General features: G+C 42.0%; 1 protein-coding gene across 3 annotated transcripts; it reads left to right on the forward strand.

The window, feature by feature from the left end:
• Positions 1 to 11,579: 11,579 nt before the first annotated feature.
• LOC122697724 (SLA class II histocompatibility antigen, DQ haplotype D alpha chain-like) lies at positions 11,580 to 19,368 on the forward strand. Of its 3 annotated transcripts, none has more exons than XM_043908711.1 (5): positions 11,580 to 11,765; positions 13,594 to 13,842; positions 15,308 to 15,589; positions 16,410 to 16,587; positions 17,267 to 17,744. In XM_043908711.1, exons 1-4 carry the CDS (start codon positions 11,690 to 11,692, stop codon positions 16,562 to 16,564), a joined length of 762 nt encoding a protein of 253 aa, XP_043764646.1. In that variant the 5' UTR covers positions 11,580 to 11,689; the 3' UTR covers positions 16,565 to 16,587; positions 17,267 to 17,744. The 3 variants fall into 3 exon arrangements, with proteins under 3 accessions (XP_043764646.1, XP_043764647.1, XP_043764648.1); XM_043908712.1 differs by lacking the exon at positions 17,267 to 17,744 and adding an exon at positions 19,262 to 19,368 and having other exon boundaries at positions 11,639 to 11,765; XM_043908713.1 differs by having other exon boundaries at positions 11,639 to 11,765; positions 15,443 to 15,589.
• The last annotated feature ends 528 nt before the right edge of the window (positions 19,369 to 19,896 follow it).

Raw genomic sequence — 19,896 nt, forward strand, 5'->3', positions numbered from 1 at the left:
TCCTGAGAGTTGACTGAACATAGTAGGTGGTTCTCACGGAAGGTCCCTCATGTGGCTGCAGTCAGATGGCCGCTGGGGCGGGTGGTCTCCTGAGGCTCCCCTGGGGTGTGGAGACAGCCTCTCTCTCAGCAGATCCAGCGCCTCTAATGTGGTCCCACCAGCAGTGAAGACGAGTTCTCACCTGGTAGCTCAGCCCTTCTGAGAGGAAAGTGAAAGCCCCAGGACTTCTTCAGATGCAATCTCAGAAGACGTGTGGTGTCCTCTCCACCACATTCTCACGATCTGAGCTCAGCACCGGTCCAGATGTTAGGGGAGGTGGCTGCTTCCCTTTGTTTCTGCATGTTCTCACTTCTCTGATTACACTTATTCTTTGGCTAACGTTTTTCCACAGGCAGATGGCAGGCTGAGGACATAGGGAGGAGGGGACGAGGACCCCCTTCCTTTTCAAAAACAATTTCAATCTGTCTGGAACTTATTTTATTAATGGTTAGAGTGTGCATAAGTCTCTTCAGTCGTGTCTGACTCTTTGCAACCCTATGCACTGTAGCCCACCAAGGCTCCTCTGTCCGTGGAATTCTCCAGGCAAGAATCCTGGAGTGGTTTGCCATTTCCTTCTGCAGGGAATCTTCCCTACCCAGGGATCAAACCCACGTCTCTTGCATCTCCTACGTTGGTAGGTGGGTTCTTTACCACTAGCGCCATGGGGGAAGCCCAGTGATTAGAGTAAGTGTCATGGTAAGTTTTCTCAAAGAGACGTTCAAATGACCTAGTTATGTTTATTGAAAAGACCATCTTCGTCCCATTGCTCTGCAGTGCCAGCATAGACGAGAGCATTTTATTTGAGAGAGGATCTGGTTCTAGAATTTCTATTTTTTTCTGTTTTCCTATTCATCTTCACCCAAGCAAACATCACACTATGTTGGTTAATACACCACAATGTGTCAATTAGCATAGCCAATACAACACAACATAATATAACAAGGCTTTTGATATGTTTTACTAATTTTCTCCCAGGTTTGTTCTTACTTTTGAACATTTCCTAGGTGATTCTAGGCTATGAAATTTATGTTGAAATTTTAAATTTAGTTTTACAATCTTCACACATACACATCCAGTTCCATCACTTCATGGCAAATAGATGGGGAAACAATGGAAACAGTGACAGACTTTATTGTCTTGGGCTCCAAAATCATTGCAGATGGTGACTGCAGCCATGAAATGAAAAGCGACTTGCTCCTTGGAAGAAAGGCTATGACAAACCTAGAAGGCATATTAAAAAGCAGAGACATTACTTTGCCAACAAAGGTCTGTATAGTCAAAGCTACAGTTTTCCCAGTAGTCATGTACAGATGTGAGAGTTGGTCCATAAAGAAGGCTGAGTGCTGAAGAATTGATGCTTTTGAACTGTGGTGTTGGAGAAGACTCTCGCGAGTCTGTTGAACTGCTAGGAGATGAAACCAGTCAATCCTAAAGGAAATCAAGCCTTAATATTCATTGGAAGGACTGATGCTGAAGCTGAAACTCCAATACTTTGGCCACCTGATGTGAAGAGCTGATTCATTAGAAAAGATACTGATGCTGGGAAAGATTGAAGGCAGGAGGAGAAGGGGACAACAGAGGACGAGATGGTTGGATGGCATCACCGACTCAATGGACATGAATGTGAGCAAGCTCCAGGACATGGTGAAGGACAGGGAAGCCTGGAGTGCTGCAGTCCATGGGGTCGCAAAGAGTCGGACATGACTGAGCGTCTGAACAGCAACAGCGGCACATAAACAAACCTTCACTCACACAGACCTAAGAGAAAAGCAGAAGAAACGATCAAGCAAACAAAATCTTTACCTTGATTTTCAATGAAAATTTAATTGAATATAGGTTAATTTAGAGGTAAGCCTGGTAGGCTGCAGTCCATGGGGTCACGAAGAGTCGGACATGGCTGAGCGACTTCACTTTCACTTTTCACTTTTATGCATTGGAGAAGGAAATGGCAACCCACTCCAGTGTTCTTGCCTGGAGAATCCCAGGGATGGGGTCACACAGAGTCGGACACGACTGAAGTGACTTCAGTTCAGTTCAGTTCAGTCGCTCAGTCGTGTCCGACTCTTTGCGACCCCAGGAATCGCAGCACGCCAGGCCTCCCTGTCCATCACCAACTCCCGGAGTTTACTCAAACTCATGCCCATCGAGTCGGTGATGCCATCCAGCCATCTCATCCTCTGTTGTCCCCTTCTCCTCCTGCCCCAATCCCTCCCAGCAGCAGGGTCTTTTCCAATGAGTCAACTCTTCACATCAGGTGGCCAAACTATTGGAGTTTCAGCTTCAGCATCAGTCCTTCCAGTGAACACCCAGGACTGATCTCCTTCAGGATGGACTGGTTGGATCTCCTTGCAGTCCAAGGGACTCTCAAGAGTCTTCTCCAACATCACAGTTCAAAAGCATCAATTTTTCAGCGCCTAGCTTTCTTCACAGGCCAACTCTCACATCCATACATGACCACTGGAAAAACCATAGCCTTGACCCGACGGACCTTTGTTGGCAAAGTAATGTCTCTGCTTTTTAATATGTCATCTAGGTTGGTCATAACTTTCCTTCCAAGGAGTAAGCGTCTTTTAATTTCAAGGCTGCAATCACCATCCGCAGTGATTTTGGAGCCCAAAAAAATAAAGTCTGACACTGCTTCTACTGTCTCCCCATCTATTTCCCATGAGATGATGGGACCAGATGCCATGATCTTAGTTTTCTGAATGTTAAGCTTTAAGCCAACTTTTTCACTCTCCTCTTTTGCTTTCATCAAGAGGCTTTTCAGTTCCTCTTCACTTTCTGCCATAAGGGTGGTGTCATCTTAGCAGCAGCATTTAAAATACTTACCCTTACCTTCTCTGATCTTTGTTGTCATCAATTACGTGGGTTCACTAACTTCTCCCAATGATGTTTTGTAGTTTTCAGTATAGAAGTCTTACTCATATCTTGTTAGGTTTATTCCTAGATATTTTATATTTGGGATTGCTACTCTGAATGGTATCATTTTCTCAGTTTTGATCTTTCTTCATTTCAGGTAGAGCATAATATAGTTGGTTTTCTATATATTGGCCTTTTATCCAACAATACTATTAAATCTGTTAATTTGTCTACTATTTTTATTTTCAAAGTGTAGGATTAAATTAAGAGTAAATAATAACAATTTTACCTCCATTGCAACACTTACAGCTTTATTTTTTCTCTCCATTTTTTATTGTCTACCATCTCCAGTATTTCAGATATCAAGAAGAAAATTTTAAATATTTTGCCATTGAGTCTGATGTGTGCAGCAAAATAGTCTTTTTAGATTGAGAAAATTCCTCTTGAATACTCATTCTTTAATAAGAGGTTTAAAATTTTTTAAAATGAAAAACAGAGATTGAATTCAGTTTTATAATTCTATCTATAAAAACTATTTTATAATTCTATCCACATGGTCGCATGCCTTTCTCTTCCTTTAGTTAACACATTAATGGAAGTCCTAGTCTGAGTAATAAAAGAAGAAAAAGAAATCAGTGGTGTGCTATATTGTGAGATCTGAAATCTGAATTGCAGCCAAGACCTCTTCAAGCCTCAAGGGCCCCAGATCGTGAGTTCCTTCTCTGCCTTCACCAGGTTTGTTTCTCTGCCCAGCTACTTCCCGTCAACCTCAACAGCTGAACTGCCCTTGATTCTCAGTCTAAGCTTTCACAACCCGATAAGCTAATGAAACTATTCTGACAAACCAAAAACATCCTTCCTTAAAATCCAGGGGGACCCCATTATCTTGCTACTACAAAGGTTGTCTTCCATAGCCCCTACTTATTCACTGTGTTCCTGAGTGCAGCCTCCATGTGCCCCTATGGAGGGAGTTGTATCCTCAGGCTGTGAGTCTACATAATAAACTGCTATCAAATTCATCTGTCCATTTGGATGTTGCATGTTCAGCCATCTCACACTATTAAAGGTAGGGGACCCTCCTTCATCTACAGAATGAAGAGGAAGTGGTCAGAACACATACATATCGAAAATAAATTGTGTGTGTATGTGTGTGTCTGTCTGTGTGTCTGTGCATGTTAGTCGCTCAACTGTGTCCAACTGTTTGCAACCCTGCAGACTATAGCTTTCCAGGCTCCTCTGTCCATGAAAAATCTTCAGGCAGGAATACTGGAGTGGATTGCCATGCCCTTCTCCAGGGGATCTTCCCAACCCAGAGATCAAACCCACATCTCCTGCAGAATCAGGCAGATTCTTTACTGTCTGAACCACCAGGGAAACCCATAAATAAAATTATACCTGCCCTCATTTGATATAATGGTCCACACAAAAATTCCCAAGGAATGCCCTCCCCTTCATAAAAAATTCTATATAACTAATAATGGATTTTATCAAAAGTGCAGATTTCAAAATCAATTTTAAAAATCAGCATGTATGTCTATATATGGCAATGAAGACATTAAAGTTAAAAATATAATATTTACAATAAGAACAGAAAGAGAGACTTAAGTATAGCTAACAGAACATGTAAAGAGCTTGTACACTGAAAGATGGATGAAAGAAATCAAAGATATAAATAAATGGAAAGTATAACCATATCTATCAGCTGAAAACCTGAACATAATTAAGATGTCAATTCTTTCCCAAGTTGACATCCTGGTTTAATGCAATTTTAGTCCAAATCCCAGCATAATCTTTAATAATTGTATAAAATTTATTCTGAAAGATTTATGAAAAAGCTTATGAATTAAGATAGATAAAACAAATTGAATGAAGAAAAACATGTGGGATCACTCTAACCAAATTTAAAACTATTTTATAGCTAGAGTGATCAAAACTAAAGGCTATTTTGGAAGGATGGGTACTTAGATCAATGAAACAATATAAAAAATCCAGGAATAGATCTATAGCAGCTCACTTCTGACAAGGGAGGTGAAAAATCTCTGAAAACTGTAAGAAGTTCAGTAAATAAATGAAAAGATATGCCATACTGATGAAATTGGAAAAATTAATATCATTTAAATGTCTAGAGTACTAAAGCAATCAACAGATTCAATGCAATCCCTATCAAAATTCCAATAGCATTTTCCACATAGCTAGAACAAACATTCCTAAAATTTGGAAGGAAGTACAAAAGATGCTGATTAGCCAAAGCAGACTTGAGAAAGAACAACAATTAGGGGCATCATGCACCCTAATTTCAAACTATATTGCAAAGCTGTAGTGATCCCAACAGTATGCTATTGGCATAAAAATATACATACGGAACAACGGAGCAAAAATAAACCCATGCATATATAGTCAATGAGTTCTTTTTTTTTTTTTTAATTTTTTAAAAAGTCAAGACTATACCATGGGGAAAGGACAGACTCTAATAAATTATTGGGATATTGGGGAAATTGGAAAGTTGCATACAAAGCAATAAAAGTTGATCACTAACTTGGACCATACACAAAAATTAACTCAAAATGGGTTAAATACTTGATTAAAGATCTGAAGTCATAAAACTCCTAGTTGTTGTTCAGTCACTAAGTCTTTTCCAGCTCTTTATGACCCCATGGACTGCAGCACACCAGGATCTTCTGTCCTTCACTATCTCCTGGAATTTGCTCAAATTCTTGTCTATTGAGTTGGTGATGCTATCTAACCATCTCATTCTCTGCTCCCCTCTTCTCCTTCTGCCTTCAATCTTTCCCAGCATCAGGGTCTTTTCCAATGAGTCAGCTCTTCTCATCAGGTGGCGAAAATATTGGAGCATCAGCTTCACTGTCAGCCCTTCCAGTGGATATTCAGGGTTGATCATCTTTATGGTTGACTGGTTTGATCTCCTTGTAGTCCAAGGGACTCTCAAGAGTCTTCTCTAACACCACAGTCTGAAAACATCAATTCTTAGGCTCTCAGCCTTCTTTATAGTCCAACTCTCACACCCTTACATGACTACTGTAAAAACCATAGCTTTGACTATATGGACCTTTGTTGGCAAAATGATATCTCTGCTTTTTAAAACACTGTCTATGTTTGTCATAGCTTTCCTTTCAAGTAGCAAGTATGTTTTCATTTCATGACTGCAGTCATTTTGGAGAGACTTTGAAGCCACAGTGATTTTGGAGTCCAAGAAAAGAAAATCTGTCTCTTTTTCTCCTTCTATTTGCCATGAAGTGATGGGACCAGATGCCATGATCTTAGTTGTTTTGAAAGTTGAGTTTCAAGTCAGCTTTCCCCTCTCCTCTTTCACCCTCATCAAGAAGCTCCTTAGTTCTTCTTCACTTTCTGCCATTAAAGTAGTATCATCTGCATATCTGAGGCTGTTGATATTTCTCCTGGCAATCTTGATTCCAGCTTGTGATTCATCCAGTACAGCATTTCACATGATGTACTCTGCATAGAAGTTAAATGAGTAGATTGACAAAGTACAACCTTGTTTTCCTTTCCCAGTTTTGAACCAGTGGCATTGTTCCATGTCTGGTTCTAACTGTTGTTTCTTGACCTGTATTCAGTTTTCTCAGGAGACATGTAAGGTGGTCTGGTATTCCCATCTCTTGAAGAATTTTCCACAGGGCATTGTGATCCACACAGTTAAAGGCTTTAGCAGTCAATGAAGCAAAAGTAGATGTTTTTCTGGAATTCCCTTGCTTTTTCCATGATCCAATGAACATTGGCAATTTGATCTCTGGTTCCTCTGCCTTTCCTAAATCCTGCTTGTACATCTGGAAGTTCTTGATTCATGTACTACTGAAGCCTAGCTTGAAGGATTTTGAGCATAACCTTGTGAAATGAGTGCAATTGTATGATAGCTTGAACATTCTGTCATTGCTCTTATTTGGGTTTGGAGTGAAAACTGACATTTTCCAGTCCTGTGGCCACTGCTGAGTCTTCCAAATTTGCTGACATATTGAATGTAGAACTTTAACAGCATCACCACTTAGGATTTTAAAGAGCTCAGCTGGAATTCCATCACCTCCACTAGCTTTGTTCATAGTAGTGCTTCCTAAGGCCCACTTGACTTCATACTGTAAGATGTCTGGTTCAAGGTGAGTGACCATACCATCATGGTTATCCAGGTCATTAAACCTTTTTTTGTATAGTTCTTCCATGTATTCTTGCTGGTTCTTCTTAATCTTTTCTGCTTCTTTTAGGTCCTTACCATTTCTGTCCTCATACTCATCCTTGCATGAAATATTCCCGTGATATCTCCAATTTTCTTGAAGAGATCTCTAGTCTTTCCCATTCTATTGTTTTCCTCTATTTCTTTGCTTTGTTCACTTAAGAAGGCCTTCTCAACAATTTGATGTATGGCAGAAACCAACACAATGTTGTAAAGCAATTATCCTTCAATTAAATCTAAATTAAAAAAAAAAATTAAAGACCTTCTCTCTCCTTGCTATTTTCTGGAACTCTGCATCCAGTCGGATGTATTTTCCCCTTTCTCCCTTGCCTTTCACTTCTCTTCTTTCCTCAGCTATTCGTAAAGCCTCCTCAGACAACCTCTTTGCCTTCTTGCATTTCTTTTTCTTTGGGATGGTTTTGGTCACTGCCTCCTGTGCAATGCTATGAACTTCCATCCATAGTTCTTCAGGCACTCTGTCTACTAGACCTAATCCCTTGAATCTATTTATCACCTCTACTGTACAATCACAAGGGATTTGATTTAGGTCATACCCAAATGGCCTAGTGATTTTCCCTACTTTCTTCAATTTAAGCCTGAATTTTGCAATAAGGAGCTCATGATCTGAGCCACAGTCAGCTCCTGGTCTTGTTTTTGCTGACTGTATAGAGCTTCTCCATCTTCAGCTGCAAAAAACATAATCAATCTGATTCAGTATAAAATTACTGGAATAAAACTAGAGGGAATGCTATTGATACCTGTCTTGGGGTTGATTTTTATGATTTGAACCAAAGGCAAAGGCAAAAAGTCTAAAAATAAACAAGTGGAACTATTTCAAACTAAAAATTCTCTGCACAGCTAAGGAAATCATCAACAAAAGGAAACACAACCTCCTGAATAGAGGAAAATATCTACAAATTATATGTCTGATGAGAAGTTAATATCCAAAATATATAAAGAGCCTTTACAGCTTAATTTTTAAAATTTCATTAAAAATGGGTCAGAGGATCTGAATAAATATTTTTACAGAGAAGACCAACATGTACCAACAGGTACATGAAAAGGTACTCAACATCACTAATTATCAAATGAATTGAAATCAAGCCATAATATGATATCATATCACCTCACACCTATTAGAATGGCTTTTATCAAAAAGACAAGAAATAACAATGGTTGGCAAGAATGTGGAGAAGAGGGAATTGTGGAGAAGAAGGTGCACTGTTGGTGGGAGTGCAAATTTGTGCAACCACTATGAAAAACCCTATTGAGTTTGCTGAAAAAATTAAAAAGAGAACTACCTTATGATCCCACAATTCCACTTCTTGGTATTTGTCTAAAGAAAATGAAAAAACTAAATTCAAAAGATATACACACCCCCATGTTCATTGCAGTACTATTTATAACAGCCAAGATATGGACGCAACCTAAGTGCCTCTTGATGGATGAATGGATAAAGAAAATGTAACATAGAAACATCTGCTTTATTGACTACACGAAAGCCTTTGACTGTGTGGATCACAACAAACTGTGGAAAATTCTTAAAGAGATGGGATTACCACCTGACCTACCTCCTGAGAAATCTGTATGCAGGTCAAGAAGCAACAGGTAGAACTGGACATAGAACAACAGACTGGTTCCAAATTGGGAAACGAGCATGTCAAGGCTGTATATTGTAATCCTGCTTATTTAACTTATATGCAGAGTACATCATGAGAAATGCTGGGCTGGATGAATCACAAGCTGGAATCAAGATTGCCGGGAGAAATATCAATAACCTCAGGTATGCAGATGACACCACCCTTATGGCAGACAGCGAAGAAGAACTAAAAAGCCTCTTGATGAAAGTGAAAGAGGAGAGTGAAAAAGTTGGCTTAAAACTCAACATTCAGAAAATGAAGATCATGGCATCCAGTCCCATCACTTCATGGCAAATAGATGGGGAAACAATGGAAATAGTGGCAGACTTTATTTTTGGGGGGCTCCAAAATCACTGCAGATGGTGACTGCAGCCATGAAATTAAAAGACGCTTGCTACTTGGAAGAAAAGATAGGACCAACCTAGAGAGCATATTAAAAAGCAGAGAAGTTACTTTGCCAACAAAGGTCCGTATCATCAAAGCTAAGGTTTTTCCGGTAGTCATGTATGGATGTGAGAGTTGGACCATAAAGAAAGCTGAGCCCTGAAGAATTGATGCTCTTGAACTGTGGTGTTAGAGAAGACTCTTGAGAGTCCCTTGGACTGCAAGGAGATCCAACCAGTCCATCCTAAAGGAAATCAGTCCTGAATATTCACTGGAAGGACTGATGCTGAATCTGAAACTCCAATACTTTGGCCACCTGATGCGAAGAACTGACTTCTTGGAAAAGACCCTGATGCTGGGAAAGATTGAAGGTGGGAGGAGAAGGGAACAATAGAGGATGAGATGGTTAGATGGCATCACCAACTCGATGGACATGAGTTTGAGTAAGCTACAGGAGTTGGTGATGGACAGGGAAGCCTGACGTGCTACAGTCCTTGAGGTCGCAAAGAGTCAGACACGACTGAGTGACTGATCTGAACTGAATATAGAAAGATAAGACAGAGATAGATACACACACAAGAAAATATTACTCAGCCACCAAAAAAAAGAAGAAAGAAAAGAAATCTTGCCATTTGAGACAACAAGAATGGTCCTTGAAAATATTACGCTAAGTAAAACAGGTCAAACAAAGAAAAACCAATGTCATGTGATTTCACTTATATGTGGAATCTAGAAAAACAAACAAGAATGAGTTCATAGATACAAAGAACACATTTCTTGCCAAAGACAAGATGTGGTGGGCCAAGTAGGAGCAGAGGGTCAAAAGATACAAACCTTCAGCTATAAAGTTAAAAAGTCATAGAGATGTAATGTACAGCATGGCAACTATAGTTAATAATACTGTGTTGTATATCAGAAAGTTGCTGAGAGAATAGGTCTTAACAGTTCTCATCACAAGGAAAACAATGTTGTGATCATGTATGGTGAGGGAATTTAACTGCTCATTTCAGTGATCATTTTACAACATATACAGATACTGAATCCTTACCTTGTACACGTGAAATTAATAAATTTTAAAAACTAGAGACTATCCTTTGAGAAAAAAAATTTCATTTTAGTCAGTGTCAAAATGAAAAACTACCATCCCAGGCACAAAAACATCTAGAAAGAGGTTAAATGTGTGCATGAGACAGAGGGGCAGGCAGAAAGTCAGAGTAACAGATCTTTCTACAACCTTCCTTGACAACTGCATACACACACACACACACACACACCCGTATTGTCTATTACCTTGTAGCAGGATTTTGCCTGGATTTCCCATGCTGTTTCTGTGGTCTCTTACTTGTTTGATGGTGTTCTGATCTTATGTATAAAACTTCAGCCTCTTAAATGAATGAAAAAAATAAAAAATGAAAGTAACAATATGTGAAACCTAGTATTACTGAAAAAAAAAACAGTATTCTGTCTGCTGCTAGCATCTCAAGAGATTTCTGCAAAATAGAAAGTAGGTTAGAATGATATGATGGAAAACCGGTTTTTTGCACAGGAAGTGGGAGGCTTCCTGGTAAACGGAGTAGATTCTGAGTGGACCCAGAACTATCTCCAGGTCCATAAAGGCACATGTTAAAGGAGCCAGTGGCTCACGAGACCACCGGTGGCTTCAAATACACACCAGTAATTCTAGGGTTAGCTCTTTACAGATGTGGAGCCCACACTGGACCTCATGGCTTAGAACTGACTGGGACAAGTCTCTTTGACGTTTACCTTGTTCACAAATTTCAGTTTAAAACAGACAACAACAAACACAGATCATAAAGTGCACACCAAGCACAAAAATATCAGGATAGGGAAAAAAAAAAAGGACATTTATTGACTTCTACTAGTAGACATCTTTTTGAGGACAAGTTTAATCCAAAGTGTAGGAGGTAAGCTCCATGAAACTGGAATTTTCTGTCAGAGTTTTTCTCCTTTCATTTATACAATGGAAGTTCCTTCTGCTCCCTTTTGAATCTATGCCGTTGTGTACAAATAGCTCAGTCGTGTCCGACTCTTTGCGACCCCATGGACTATACAGTCCATGGAATTCTCCAGGCCAGAATACTGGAGTGGGTAGCAGTTCCCTTCTCCAGGGGATCTTCCCAACCCAGGGATCGAACCCAGGTCTCCTGCATTGCAGGCATATTCTTTACCACTGAGCCACCAGGGAAGCCCCAAGCTTCTTTCTTTAGGATCTAAAAATCTTTCAAATTTTCTTGCTACAAGCTTTACTCTTTGATGATTCCTGATATGTATGATATCCTTCTGCTCCCTTTTGAATCTATGCCTTTAGATGATTCAAAACAAGGGAGTTCCCAGGCTTCTTACAGGTCTCTCCCTAAAAATGCTTCAGCTGGCAACTGAGGTGTCAGCTCGGGGAATTTCTCTGATGGGCTGAAATATGATAGAGCAGGGTGAGGCATGGGCTGCTCCTACATGGCTTCTTCCAGCGGTTCTCTTTAGACCACCTTCTTGGCGAGGCACCACTCGGAACAGCCACTCCTGAGGATACCCTTGGAGGAGGAGGAGGATGAAGAAAGCTCTGATTCTGAGGGCTCTCGCTCTGGCCGCCGTGATGAGCCCCTGTGGAGGTGAAGACATCGTGGGTGAGTGTACAGTTGAGGGTGTGGGTTTACAATTGTGAAGGAGAATTTTTTAAATTTTTATTTTATATTGGAGTATGGTGGCTCAGGTGGTAAAGAATCTGCTTGCAATGCAGGAGACCCAGGTTCAATGTCTAGATTGGGAAGATCCCCTGGAGAAGGGAATGGCTACCCACTTCAGTATTCTTGCCTAAAGAATCCCATGGGCAGAGGAGCCTGGCAGGCTACAGTCCATGGGGTCACAAAAAGTCAGACATGGCTTAGCAACTAAAAACTGTATACATATCTTCTTTATCCATTCATCTGTCAATGGACATTTAGATTTTTTCCATGTCTTGGCTCTTTAAATAGTGTTGAAATAAAAGTGCATTTATCTTTTTGCATTATAGTTCTTTCTGGATATATGCCCAGGAGTGGGATTGCTGGATCATATGGCAACTCTATTTTCAGATGTGTATTCTAAATAACAAAGAGTTGTATGTGTGTGTATGTGTGTAAAAGTTGCTCAGTCATGTCAAACTCTTTGTGACCCCATGGACTAAAAAGCAATATAATGCCAAAGTATAGCATGATTATTATAAGTGTAACTTCATGTTTGATTGTTTCAGAAATTTGGGTAATGTTGGTGGAAAACCTAGGAACTTAAAATAGGTCAGTCTCAGCTTGTCAACCCAAACTACCAGTCCTGTCACCTCCAGCCAGGCAAGCTCTAAAAAGAGGATAAAAAGAGATTAATCTTGGTTCATCAGCCCCCTCAGCTCCTCCATTCCGTATTCACAACACCTTGAAGGTGGCTGATTCCACTAAATTTCAGTCCCTTGTCCAAAACTTTGTCCTACTGTGTCATGGGCATTGACAACAGTTATTGAAACCCAAAGGGGGGAAGAAAAGTCAAGGAAAAGAGAAGAGGAATGCAATGGAATCTTCAAAACCTTATTGTGATTCATTAAATCAACACATATTTAGCGAAGTATCAAGCACTCCTCTGGGTGGTTGGCACAAAACAAGATTTCTGGGAATGCCCTGGTGGTCCAGGGGTCAGGCCTCCACACTTCTACTCCTGGGGGACACAGGTTCAATCCCTGGTCAGGGAACTGAGATCCCTCAGGCTATGTGACACACACAAACAACAACAACAACAAATCAAGATTCCTATCCACAGGAAACTCATGTTCTTACAATCAGACGGAGAACTTTTTTAAAAAACACATCTCATAAGTAAATAAATTCCATAGTGTGGCAAGAATGAGAGAAGTGCTGTGAGAAGTAAGAGTTTAGAGGATTAGAAATAAACTTAAGAATTAAAATTATGTAATCATTATCTAGGGCTTCCCCAGTGGCTCGGGGGTAAAGAATCCACCTGCAATGCAGGAGACACAGGTTCAATCCCTGGGTCAGGAAGGTCCCCTGGAGGAGAGCATGGCAACCCACTCCAGTAATCTTGCCTGGAGAATCCCATGGACAGAGGAGCCTGGTGAGCTATAGTCCAGAGGGTCACAAACAATCAGACATGACTGAAGTGACTTAGCACACACTCAAGCATTCATTATTAACTTATTTAACTGAAATCTTACTGTGTGCCATGAGCCCTTCAAGTTACTGAAGGTACAGAGTGAATAAGACAGCGTCTCAACACCTCATGGCGTGTACATAACGCTCCCTAACCCCAAGACAGAAAAGACAGAAATAGGAAGTGGTATCAGACCAGGCCAATATGAACCTACACTCCTACACAGACTATTTCTCATGTGTTTTTGTTTAATCAAATTCTTTCCCTTCTCCTGTATCCTGCCTCCCTGTTCTTACCTTCCTGCTTTGGAATGGCCACCAGCTGACCACGTGGGCACTTATGGCACAAATGTCTACCAGACGTACAGCGCCTCTGGCCAGTTCACATTTGAATTTGATGGAGATGAGCTCTTCTACGTGGACCTGGGAAAAAAGGAAACTGTCTGGAGGCTGCCTGAGTTTAACAATATTACCATGTTTGAAATTCAGAGTGCCCTGAGAAACATTATTATGTCAAAAAGAAATTTGGACATCTTGATAAAAAATTCCAACTTTACACCTGCCACCAACGGTAAGTGTGGCCTCTCTTCACGGCACCTACCTCATGTTTCTGGTCTCTTTTTCTTCCCCCGGAGAGCTACTCTTCCCCCCACACTCTAAATTGTTCCACCTTTCTATTTCATTTCCTGGCAAATACTCGGTGCTCAGCTACAGATTTATTCTTGAAATATCCCTCCCTTAAGTTCCATGAGCCACTCCTTGTAGTTCTAAAAGAGGATATTCCCAAGCTCTTGGCCTAAGTAGCCAAGTAGTACCTCAGCCCTTGTCTCCTTTCAGGAAAGAATTCAGCCAAGAGACCAAGTTTGTGGAATCGAAACAGCGTTTATTAAAAACAAAGTACATGTGGGAAAGCACACAAGAGAACTCAGAGTTTGGAATTTGTTTTTGTTTTTTAATTAAACATTTTTTAATGGGTCTCAAAATCCTGTGACAGATCTTTTTCAGGCTGTTTCCATTAGAAAGTACTGATTTTAAAAACTAAAAACTGACAACTGCCACACACAAAACAAATGGTCCATAAAACATTCTCCTTTCCTTCTGAAGTTTTTACAGTGCATTGTTATCATTAACCAGTCTTCTACAATTAAACGTAAATGGTGAATCACTCCAAATGGACTGAGTTGCACACAATAGGGATGATTTAGGTTGCTTTTATGGGGGCAGTTTCTGGCTTGTCTCTGGCCAGTCAGCTTGCTTGTGCCCATTCTTCAGCTGACTCAGGGTTCTTCCTGATGGGCTGGCATCTCTCAGCCAAGGTGGATTCCAGTGCAAAGGTTTCTGGGGGGTTGGCAGGACACCTTCTGGGCTGGCGTCTCCTTCCTCCTTTGTCCCTCCCTAGACTGAAGACGTCTTCTGCACATGCATCAGGCTGGGAAATCCCCTTGACCACAAGAACGAGGAAGTTGTGGTCACTTTGTCTTTCACCTAATCAAGGCCCCATGCTCCTGCTGGTATCCTGTCTTGAAGCGTCAGCAGGAGACCAGTCGCAACTGCTCAGCCTGGGGCCCATCTGTCTCCTAGCTCACACACACCAACCCACTCTGCCCTCTGGATTCCCAGAGAGAAGTGCTCTAAGCTGCATAGTGACCCTAAAGAAGAGGACAGTTCAGATGACAATTCACAGCACAGTTCAGAGGACTGTTCAGAATCTGTAGATAAAGATGCCAGCACCAGTTCTGAAGTCACCATAGATAGCATTAATCTTCCTCATTCAGAAGATGGAAAAGCCAAGGTCAAAGTTTTGGACAGTCCTGCCAGTAAAATAATAATAATAATAATCAATATATAATCTAAGAAACAGGTAAACGTAAAAGGAGGTTGTGGCTGACTGTAAAGTGAGTTTGAAAGGACATAGGAAATAGCACACTAACAGCTGGGGAGATGGTGCATGGGGTGGGGGAGCCTCCCCTAAGCTGATTATGGAGCATAAGGCACGGTTGTCAGAAATTCCAATCCATCTTTGGTCTTCCTTGTAGAAATCCCTGAAGTGGCTGTGTTTCCCAAATCCTCCGTGGTCCTGGGGATTCCCAATACCCTCATCTGTCAAGTGGACAACATATTTCCTCCTGTGATCAACATCACTTGGTTTTACAATGGACACTTTGTTGCAGAAGGTATCGCTGAGACCACCTTCTACCCCAAGAGTGACCACTCCTTCCTCAAGTTCAGTTATCTCACCTTTCTTCCCTCCGGTGATGACTTCTATGACTGCAGAGTGGAGCATTGGGGCCTGGAAGAGCCCCTCATCAAGCACTGGGGTATGCCTAAGTCGCATCATTGTGTACCCTCCAATTCTGTCTGGATCTTATACCTGTCTTATAGCCCTGAACCGCCAGGGCCATGACTCCACTTCCCACAATTGCAGGGTTTTCTAATAATTGACTTTACTCTTCTCCCAAAGTTCAGGAGTTTTGTGCATTCCAAAACACACTCCCTTCTCCACATCCAATCCATCTGCATACAGTGTCCTTTTGAATCCAGCCTCTGTACTCTGAGACTGAATCAAACCTTCAAGACGGGGTTTTGGGTAAAGTAGAAAAAACAGCTTTATTTCTTTGCCAAAGGGGGCCACAGCGGACTACCGCCCTCAGAACTGTGTGTCCCCACCTGGAGGGAGTAGTGAGGAGTTTTATAGTATTGGCATGATCAAAGACGGTGTGATCAGTTCCTGAACATTCTTCTGATTGGCTGGTGGTGAGTCAAGTGGGAGTCAGCATCATTAACCTTCTGTTGACAGCCAGTCTGGGGTCAGTGTGTTGTGGGCAGCATATAGTTAATTTCTCCACGGATTGGAGATTTCAACATCTGCCAAACAGCTCAAAGACTGTGTGTATCCCCTGAGGGGGAACCAGGACCCTGCCCCAAGGCTGCACTATTGTTTCTTAACTGCTCCTCCCTAGTCTCCACATCCCCTCCCTTCCCAGAATAATATCTGTTTGAGCCTGCCTCTTGAACTCAGAGAGGTCAGGGAGGCTGAATGAAGCCCGTTTCCTGCAAACAGGAAAGGCTTTAGTGCACAGGAGCATCACAGGACCCTGCTCGGTATCACTTTGACCCTGTAAGTCTTTTTGTTCTCAGAGCCCAAGATTCCGACCCCTACATCAGAGCTGACAGAGACTGTGGTCTGTGCCCTGGGGCTGGCCATGGGCCTCGTGGGCATCGTGGCAGGCACTGTCCTCATCCTCCGAGTCCGGTGCTTGGGTGCTGCCTCCAGACGTCGAAGGGCCATGTGAGTCATGGCCTGAAAGATGGGAAGGTAAGGATCAGATCTGGAAGGATGGCACTGCAGGCAAGGGAGCAAAACTGGCATCCAGGATACCTACATCTGTTTGAACACCTGTGGGCAAACTGGAAATGGGTTGACGTTGGGACAGAGTTACTGCCAAAATCTTGTTTTTCTCTGCCCACCGATGCTGAATAAAAAATACAGAGACAGAGTTTGGAGGAATAGAAAGACGGCTTTAGTCGGCTGAAGGAAGAACATAGCAGGCTAGTGCCCTGCGCTGTGGGGACTTGGAGGGGATCATACAGCTGGGGCTCACAGTCCGAGGTCTGTGATCAGGAACAAAATAGTGAGAGTCTTGCATTCTTCTTCTTTATTGTTTCAAAACAGTCAGAACTGGCTTCAGGAAGCCAGATAATTGGGTCAGTTTGTCTCTGATTTATAATATTGCAGCCCTCTTTCTGCAACGCAAAATGCTACAAGGGGTGGTCTGCAAAGGAAGCGCTGGGAAGGTAAGCACCAGGTGCAGGATGTAATTTGCATGGGGTTCGGGTGCGGTAGGTACCGGATATAATTTACATAGTGTGAGGTTCCTTCTGCTAGATACCAGCCACAGTTTAGTAACATTGAAAGGAAAGCTAGGAGTGATTAACTCTTTCAGGCCCGTTTATGCTTCTCTCATCTGTTCACTGTTCCTTTTACTTGTTCTCAGGAGAGCAAAGTCTTCATTTCTGTTCTCGCTGCAACAGCAGGGGCACAGAGCCCATCAGCCTCATGCTGTTTGCTGTTTTAGGTGATCAGTCTTTACAAGAAAAAAAAGGCATGGTTCAGACTCCAGTTCCCCGTCTTGACCTTGACTGAGACGTGCTCCTTGTTCCACTTCATCACAGAGCTCTTTCCATGCCCTCCTGCCCTCCCTGCTGGGGTGGACTTTATGGAGCAATCTTCCTTCGAAGGTCACTGACCCTTAGGAATTCTCCCAACTTAGTCTTTGGTTCATTGCCTGCCTGTCAGAGAGAGACCTGGATTGTTCCAGCCAGCCTTCTAGTTCTCGGTCACCCTAACCCAGCATCTGTTCCGAACAGATAAATAAATCTTGCACCAAGAGATTGTCTTACTAAGTGAAGTAAGTCAGAAAGAGAAAGACAAATACCAAGTGATATCACTTATGTGTGGAATCTAAAATATGACACAAATGAACCTATCTATGAAACAGAAGCAGGATAAGGAACAGAGAGAATGGACTGGTGGTTGCCAAGGGAGGAGGGGGATGGGAGAAAGTTGGATTGGGAGTTTGGGATCCAGTTCAGTTCGGTCAGTTCAGTTGCTCAGTCATGTCTGACTCTTTGCGACCACATGAATCGCAGCACGCCAGGCCTCCCTGTCCATCACCAACTCCCGGAGTTGACTCAAACTCATGTCCATCAAGTCGGTGATGCCATCCAGCCATCTCATCCTCTGTTGTCCCCTCCTCCTCCTGCCCCCAATCCCTCCCAGCAGCAGGGTCTTTTCCAATGAGTCAACTCTTCACATCAGGTGGCCAAAGTACTGGAGTTTCAGCTTCAGCATCAGTCCTTCCAATGAACACCCAGGACTGATCTCCTTTAGGATGGACTGGTTGGATCTCCTTGCTGTCCAAGGGACTCTCAAGAGTCTTCTCCAACATCACAGTTCAAAAGCATCAATTTTTCGGCCCTCAGCTTTCTTCACAGGGTTAGCAGATGCAAACTGGTACATGTAGAATGGATAAACAGCATCCTAGTGTGCAGTACAAGGAACTACATTCAGTACCCTGTGATAAACCATAATGGAAAATGACCACAAGAATATATACAGATGTATGTATGTATAACTGAGTCACTTTGATGTACAGCAGTAATTAACACAACATTGTAACTCAACTATACTTCAATAAAAAGAAACTTTTAAAAAAGACAAATCTCTTTCTGGGGTATTTTTGCTCCAGGTGGCCATTCTCTCTGTCTGTTTCTAGGGCTACATAACGCCTACCTAAGCATGGAAGCCCCTGTGTCGGAATGCTCATGGAAATCTCAGGTCCGTGGAACCTGCTTCTCGGGTCACATTAATAACACTCAGCCAAAGTGTGAAAATGATATCCTTAAATGGGGACCTTGTTTCCTCCCTAAACTTCCTCTTCGCTCTCTCTCTTCTTGCATTTAGGTATCAGTGAATATAAAGCAAAATTTCTCCCCTCAGGGAAAAGTGTTTATATATAACATGCAAAAAAGTGTGTGTGGTGGGGGGTGCCAATGTTCAAGTGTTTAATTTTAAAAGAGAAGTCTAAGTCTGTGCAAGAGACCAGACATCAAAATAAAATCTTTTAAACATCAAAACTGGATTTTGAGAGTGCAAAGTCAGAAACATGAATCCGTGAAGGAGGCAGAATGATGTAAGAGCTCTCCTCCCCATTTTCATCCTGATGAGATAGAAAGTCTCCAGGTGGGATGAGAAAGAGCGTAGAAGTGAGAACGATAGAATAAGATAATGCTGTCTGTATCTCAGAAAATGCCCCGCACTTTCTCTTATCTGGGTTAATATCAAGGAGAAAGGAGGGACTGGCTGACAGGGTGCAGAGCAGGGGCAACCTCACTGCCCTGTAGCAACACTATAAGTACAATGTGAATGCACTCCACCCTCAAGTTCATAAATTATGTGTTTTTTTATTTTTGAATTATTTTATTTTCAGTTGTGCTGCACGGCAGGGGAGATCTAAGTTCTCTGACCAAGGATTGAACTGATGACCCTTACAGTGGAAGTGAGAGTCTTAACCATTGGACGCCCAGGGAAGTTCCAAAATTAGGTTTATTAACATACTATCTTTAATCGGTGTCATTCTATTGTATGAGTATTAAGACCACCCTACCAACTAATAAAAATAATTGAAAAAAAAAATAAGACCACCCTATTTCAAATTTTTATACAATATAATCCTTTCAGTTCAGTTCAGTTCAGTTCAGTTGCTCAGTCGTGTCCAACTCTTTGCGACCCCAGGAATCACAGCACACCAGGCCTCCCTGTCCATCACCAGCTCCTGGAGTTTACTCAAACTCATGCCCATCGAGTCAGTGATGCCATCCAACCATCTCATCCTCTGTCGTCCCCTTCTCCTCCTGCCCCCAATCCCTCCCAGCAGCAGGGTCTTTTCCAATGAGTCAACTCTTCACATCAGGTGGCCAAAGTATTGGAGTTTCAGCCTCAGCATCAGTCCTTCCAATGAACACCCAGGACTGATCTCCTTCAGGATGGACTGGTTGGATCTCCTTGCAGTCCAAGGGACTCTCAAGAGTCTTCTCCAACACCACAGTTCAAAAGCATCAATTT

Source organism: Cervus elaphus, chromosome 7 (genome assembly GCF_910594005.1).
Source record: "Cervus elaphus chromosome 7, mCerEla1.1, whole genome shotgun sequence".
Classification (NCBI taxonomy): Eukaryota; Metazoa; Chordata; class Mammalia; order Artiodactyla; family Cervidae; genus Cervus; species Cervus elaphus.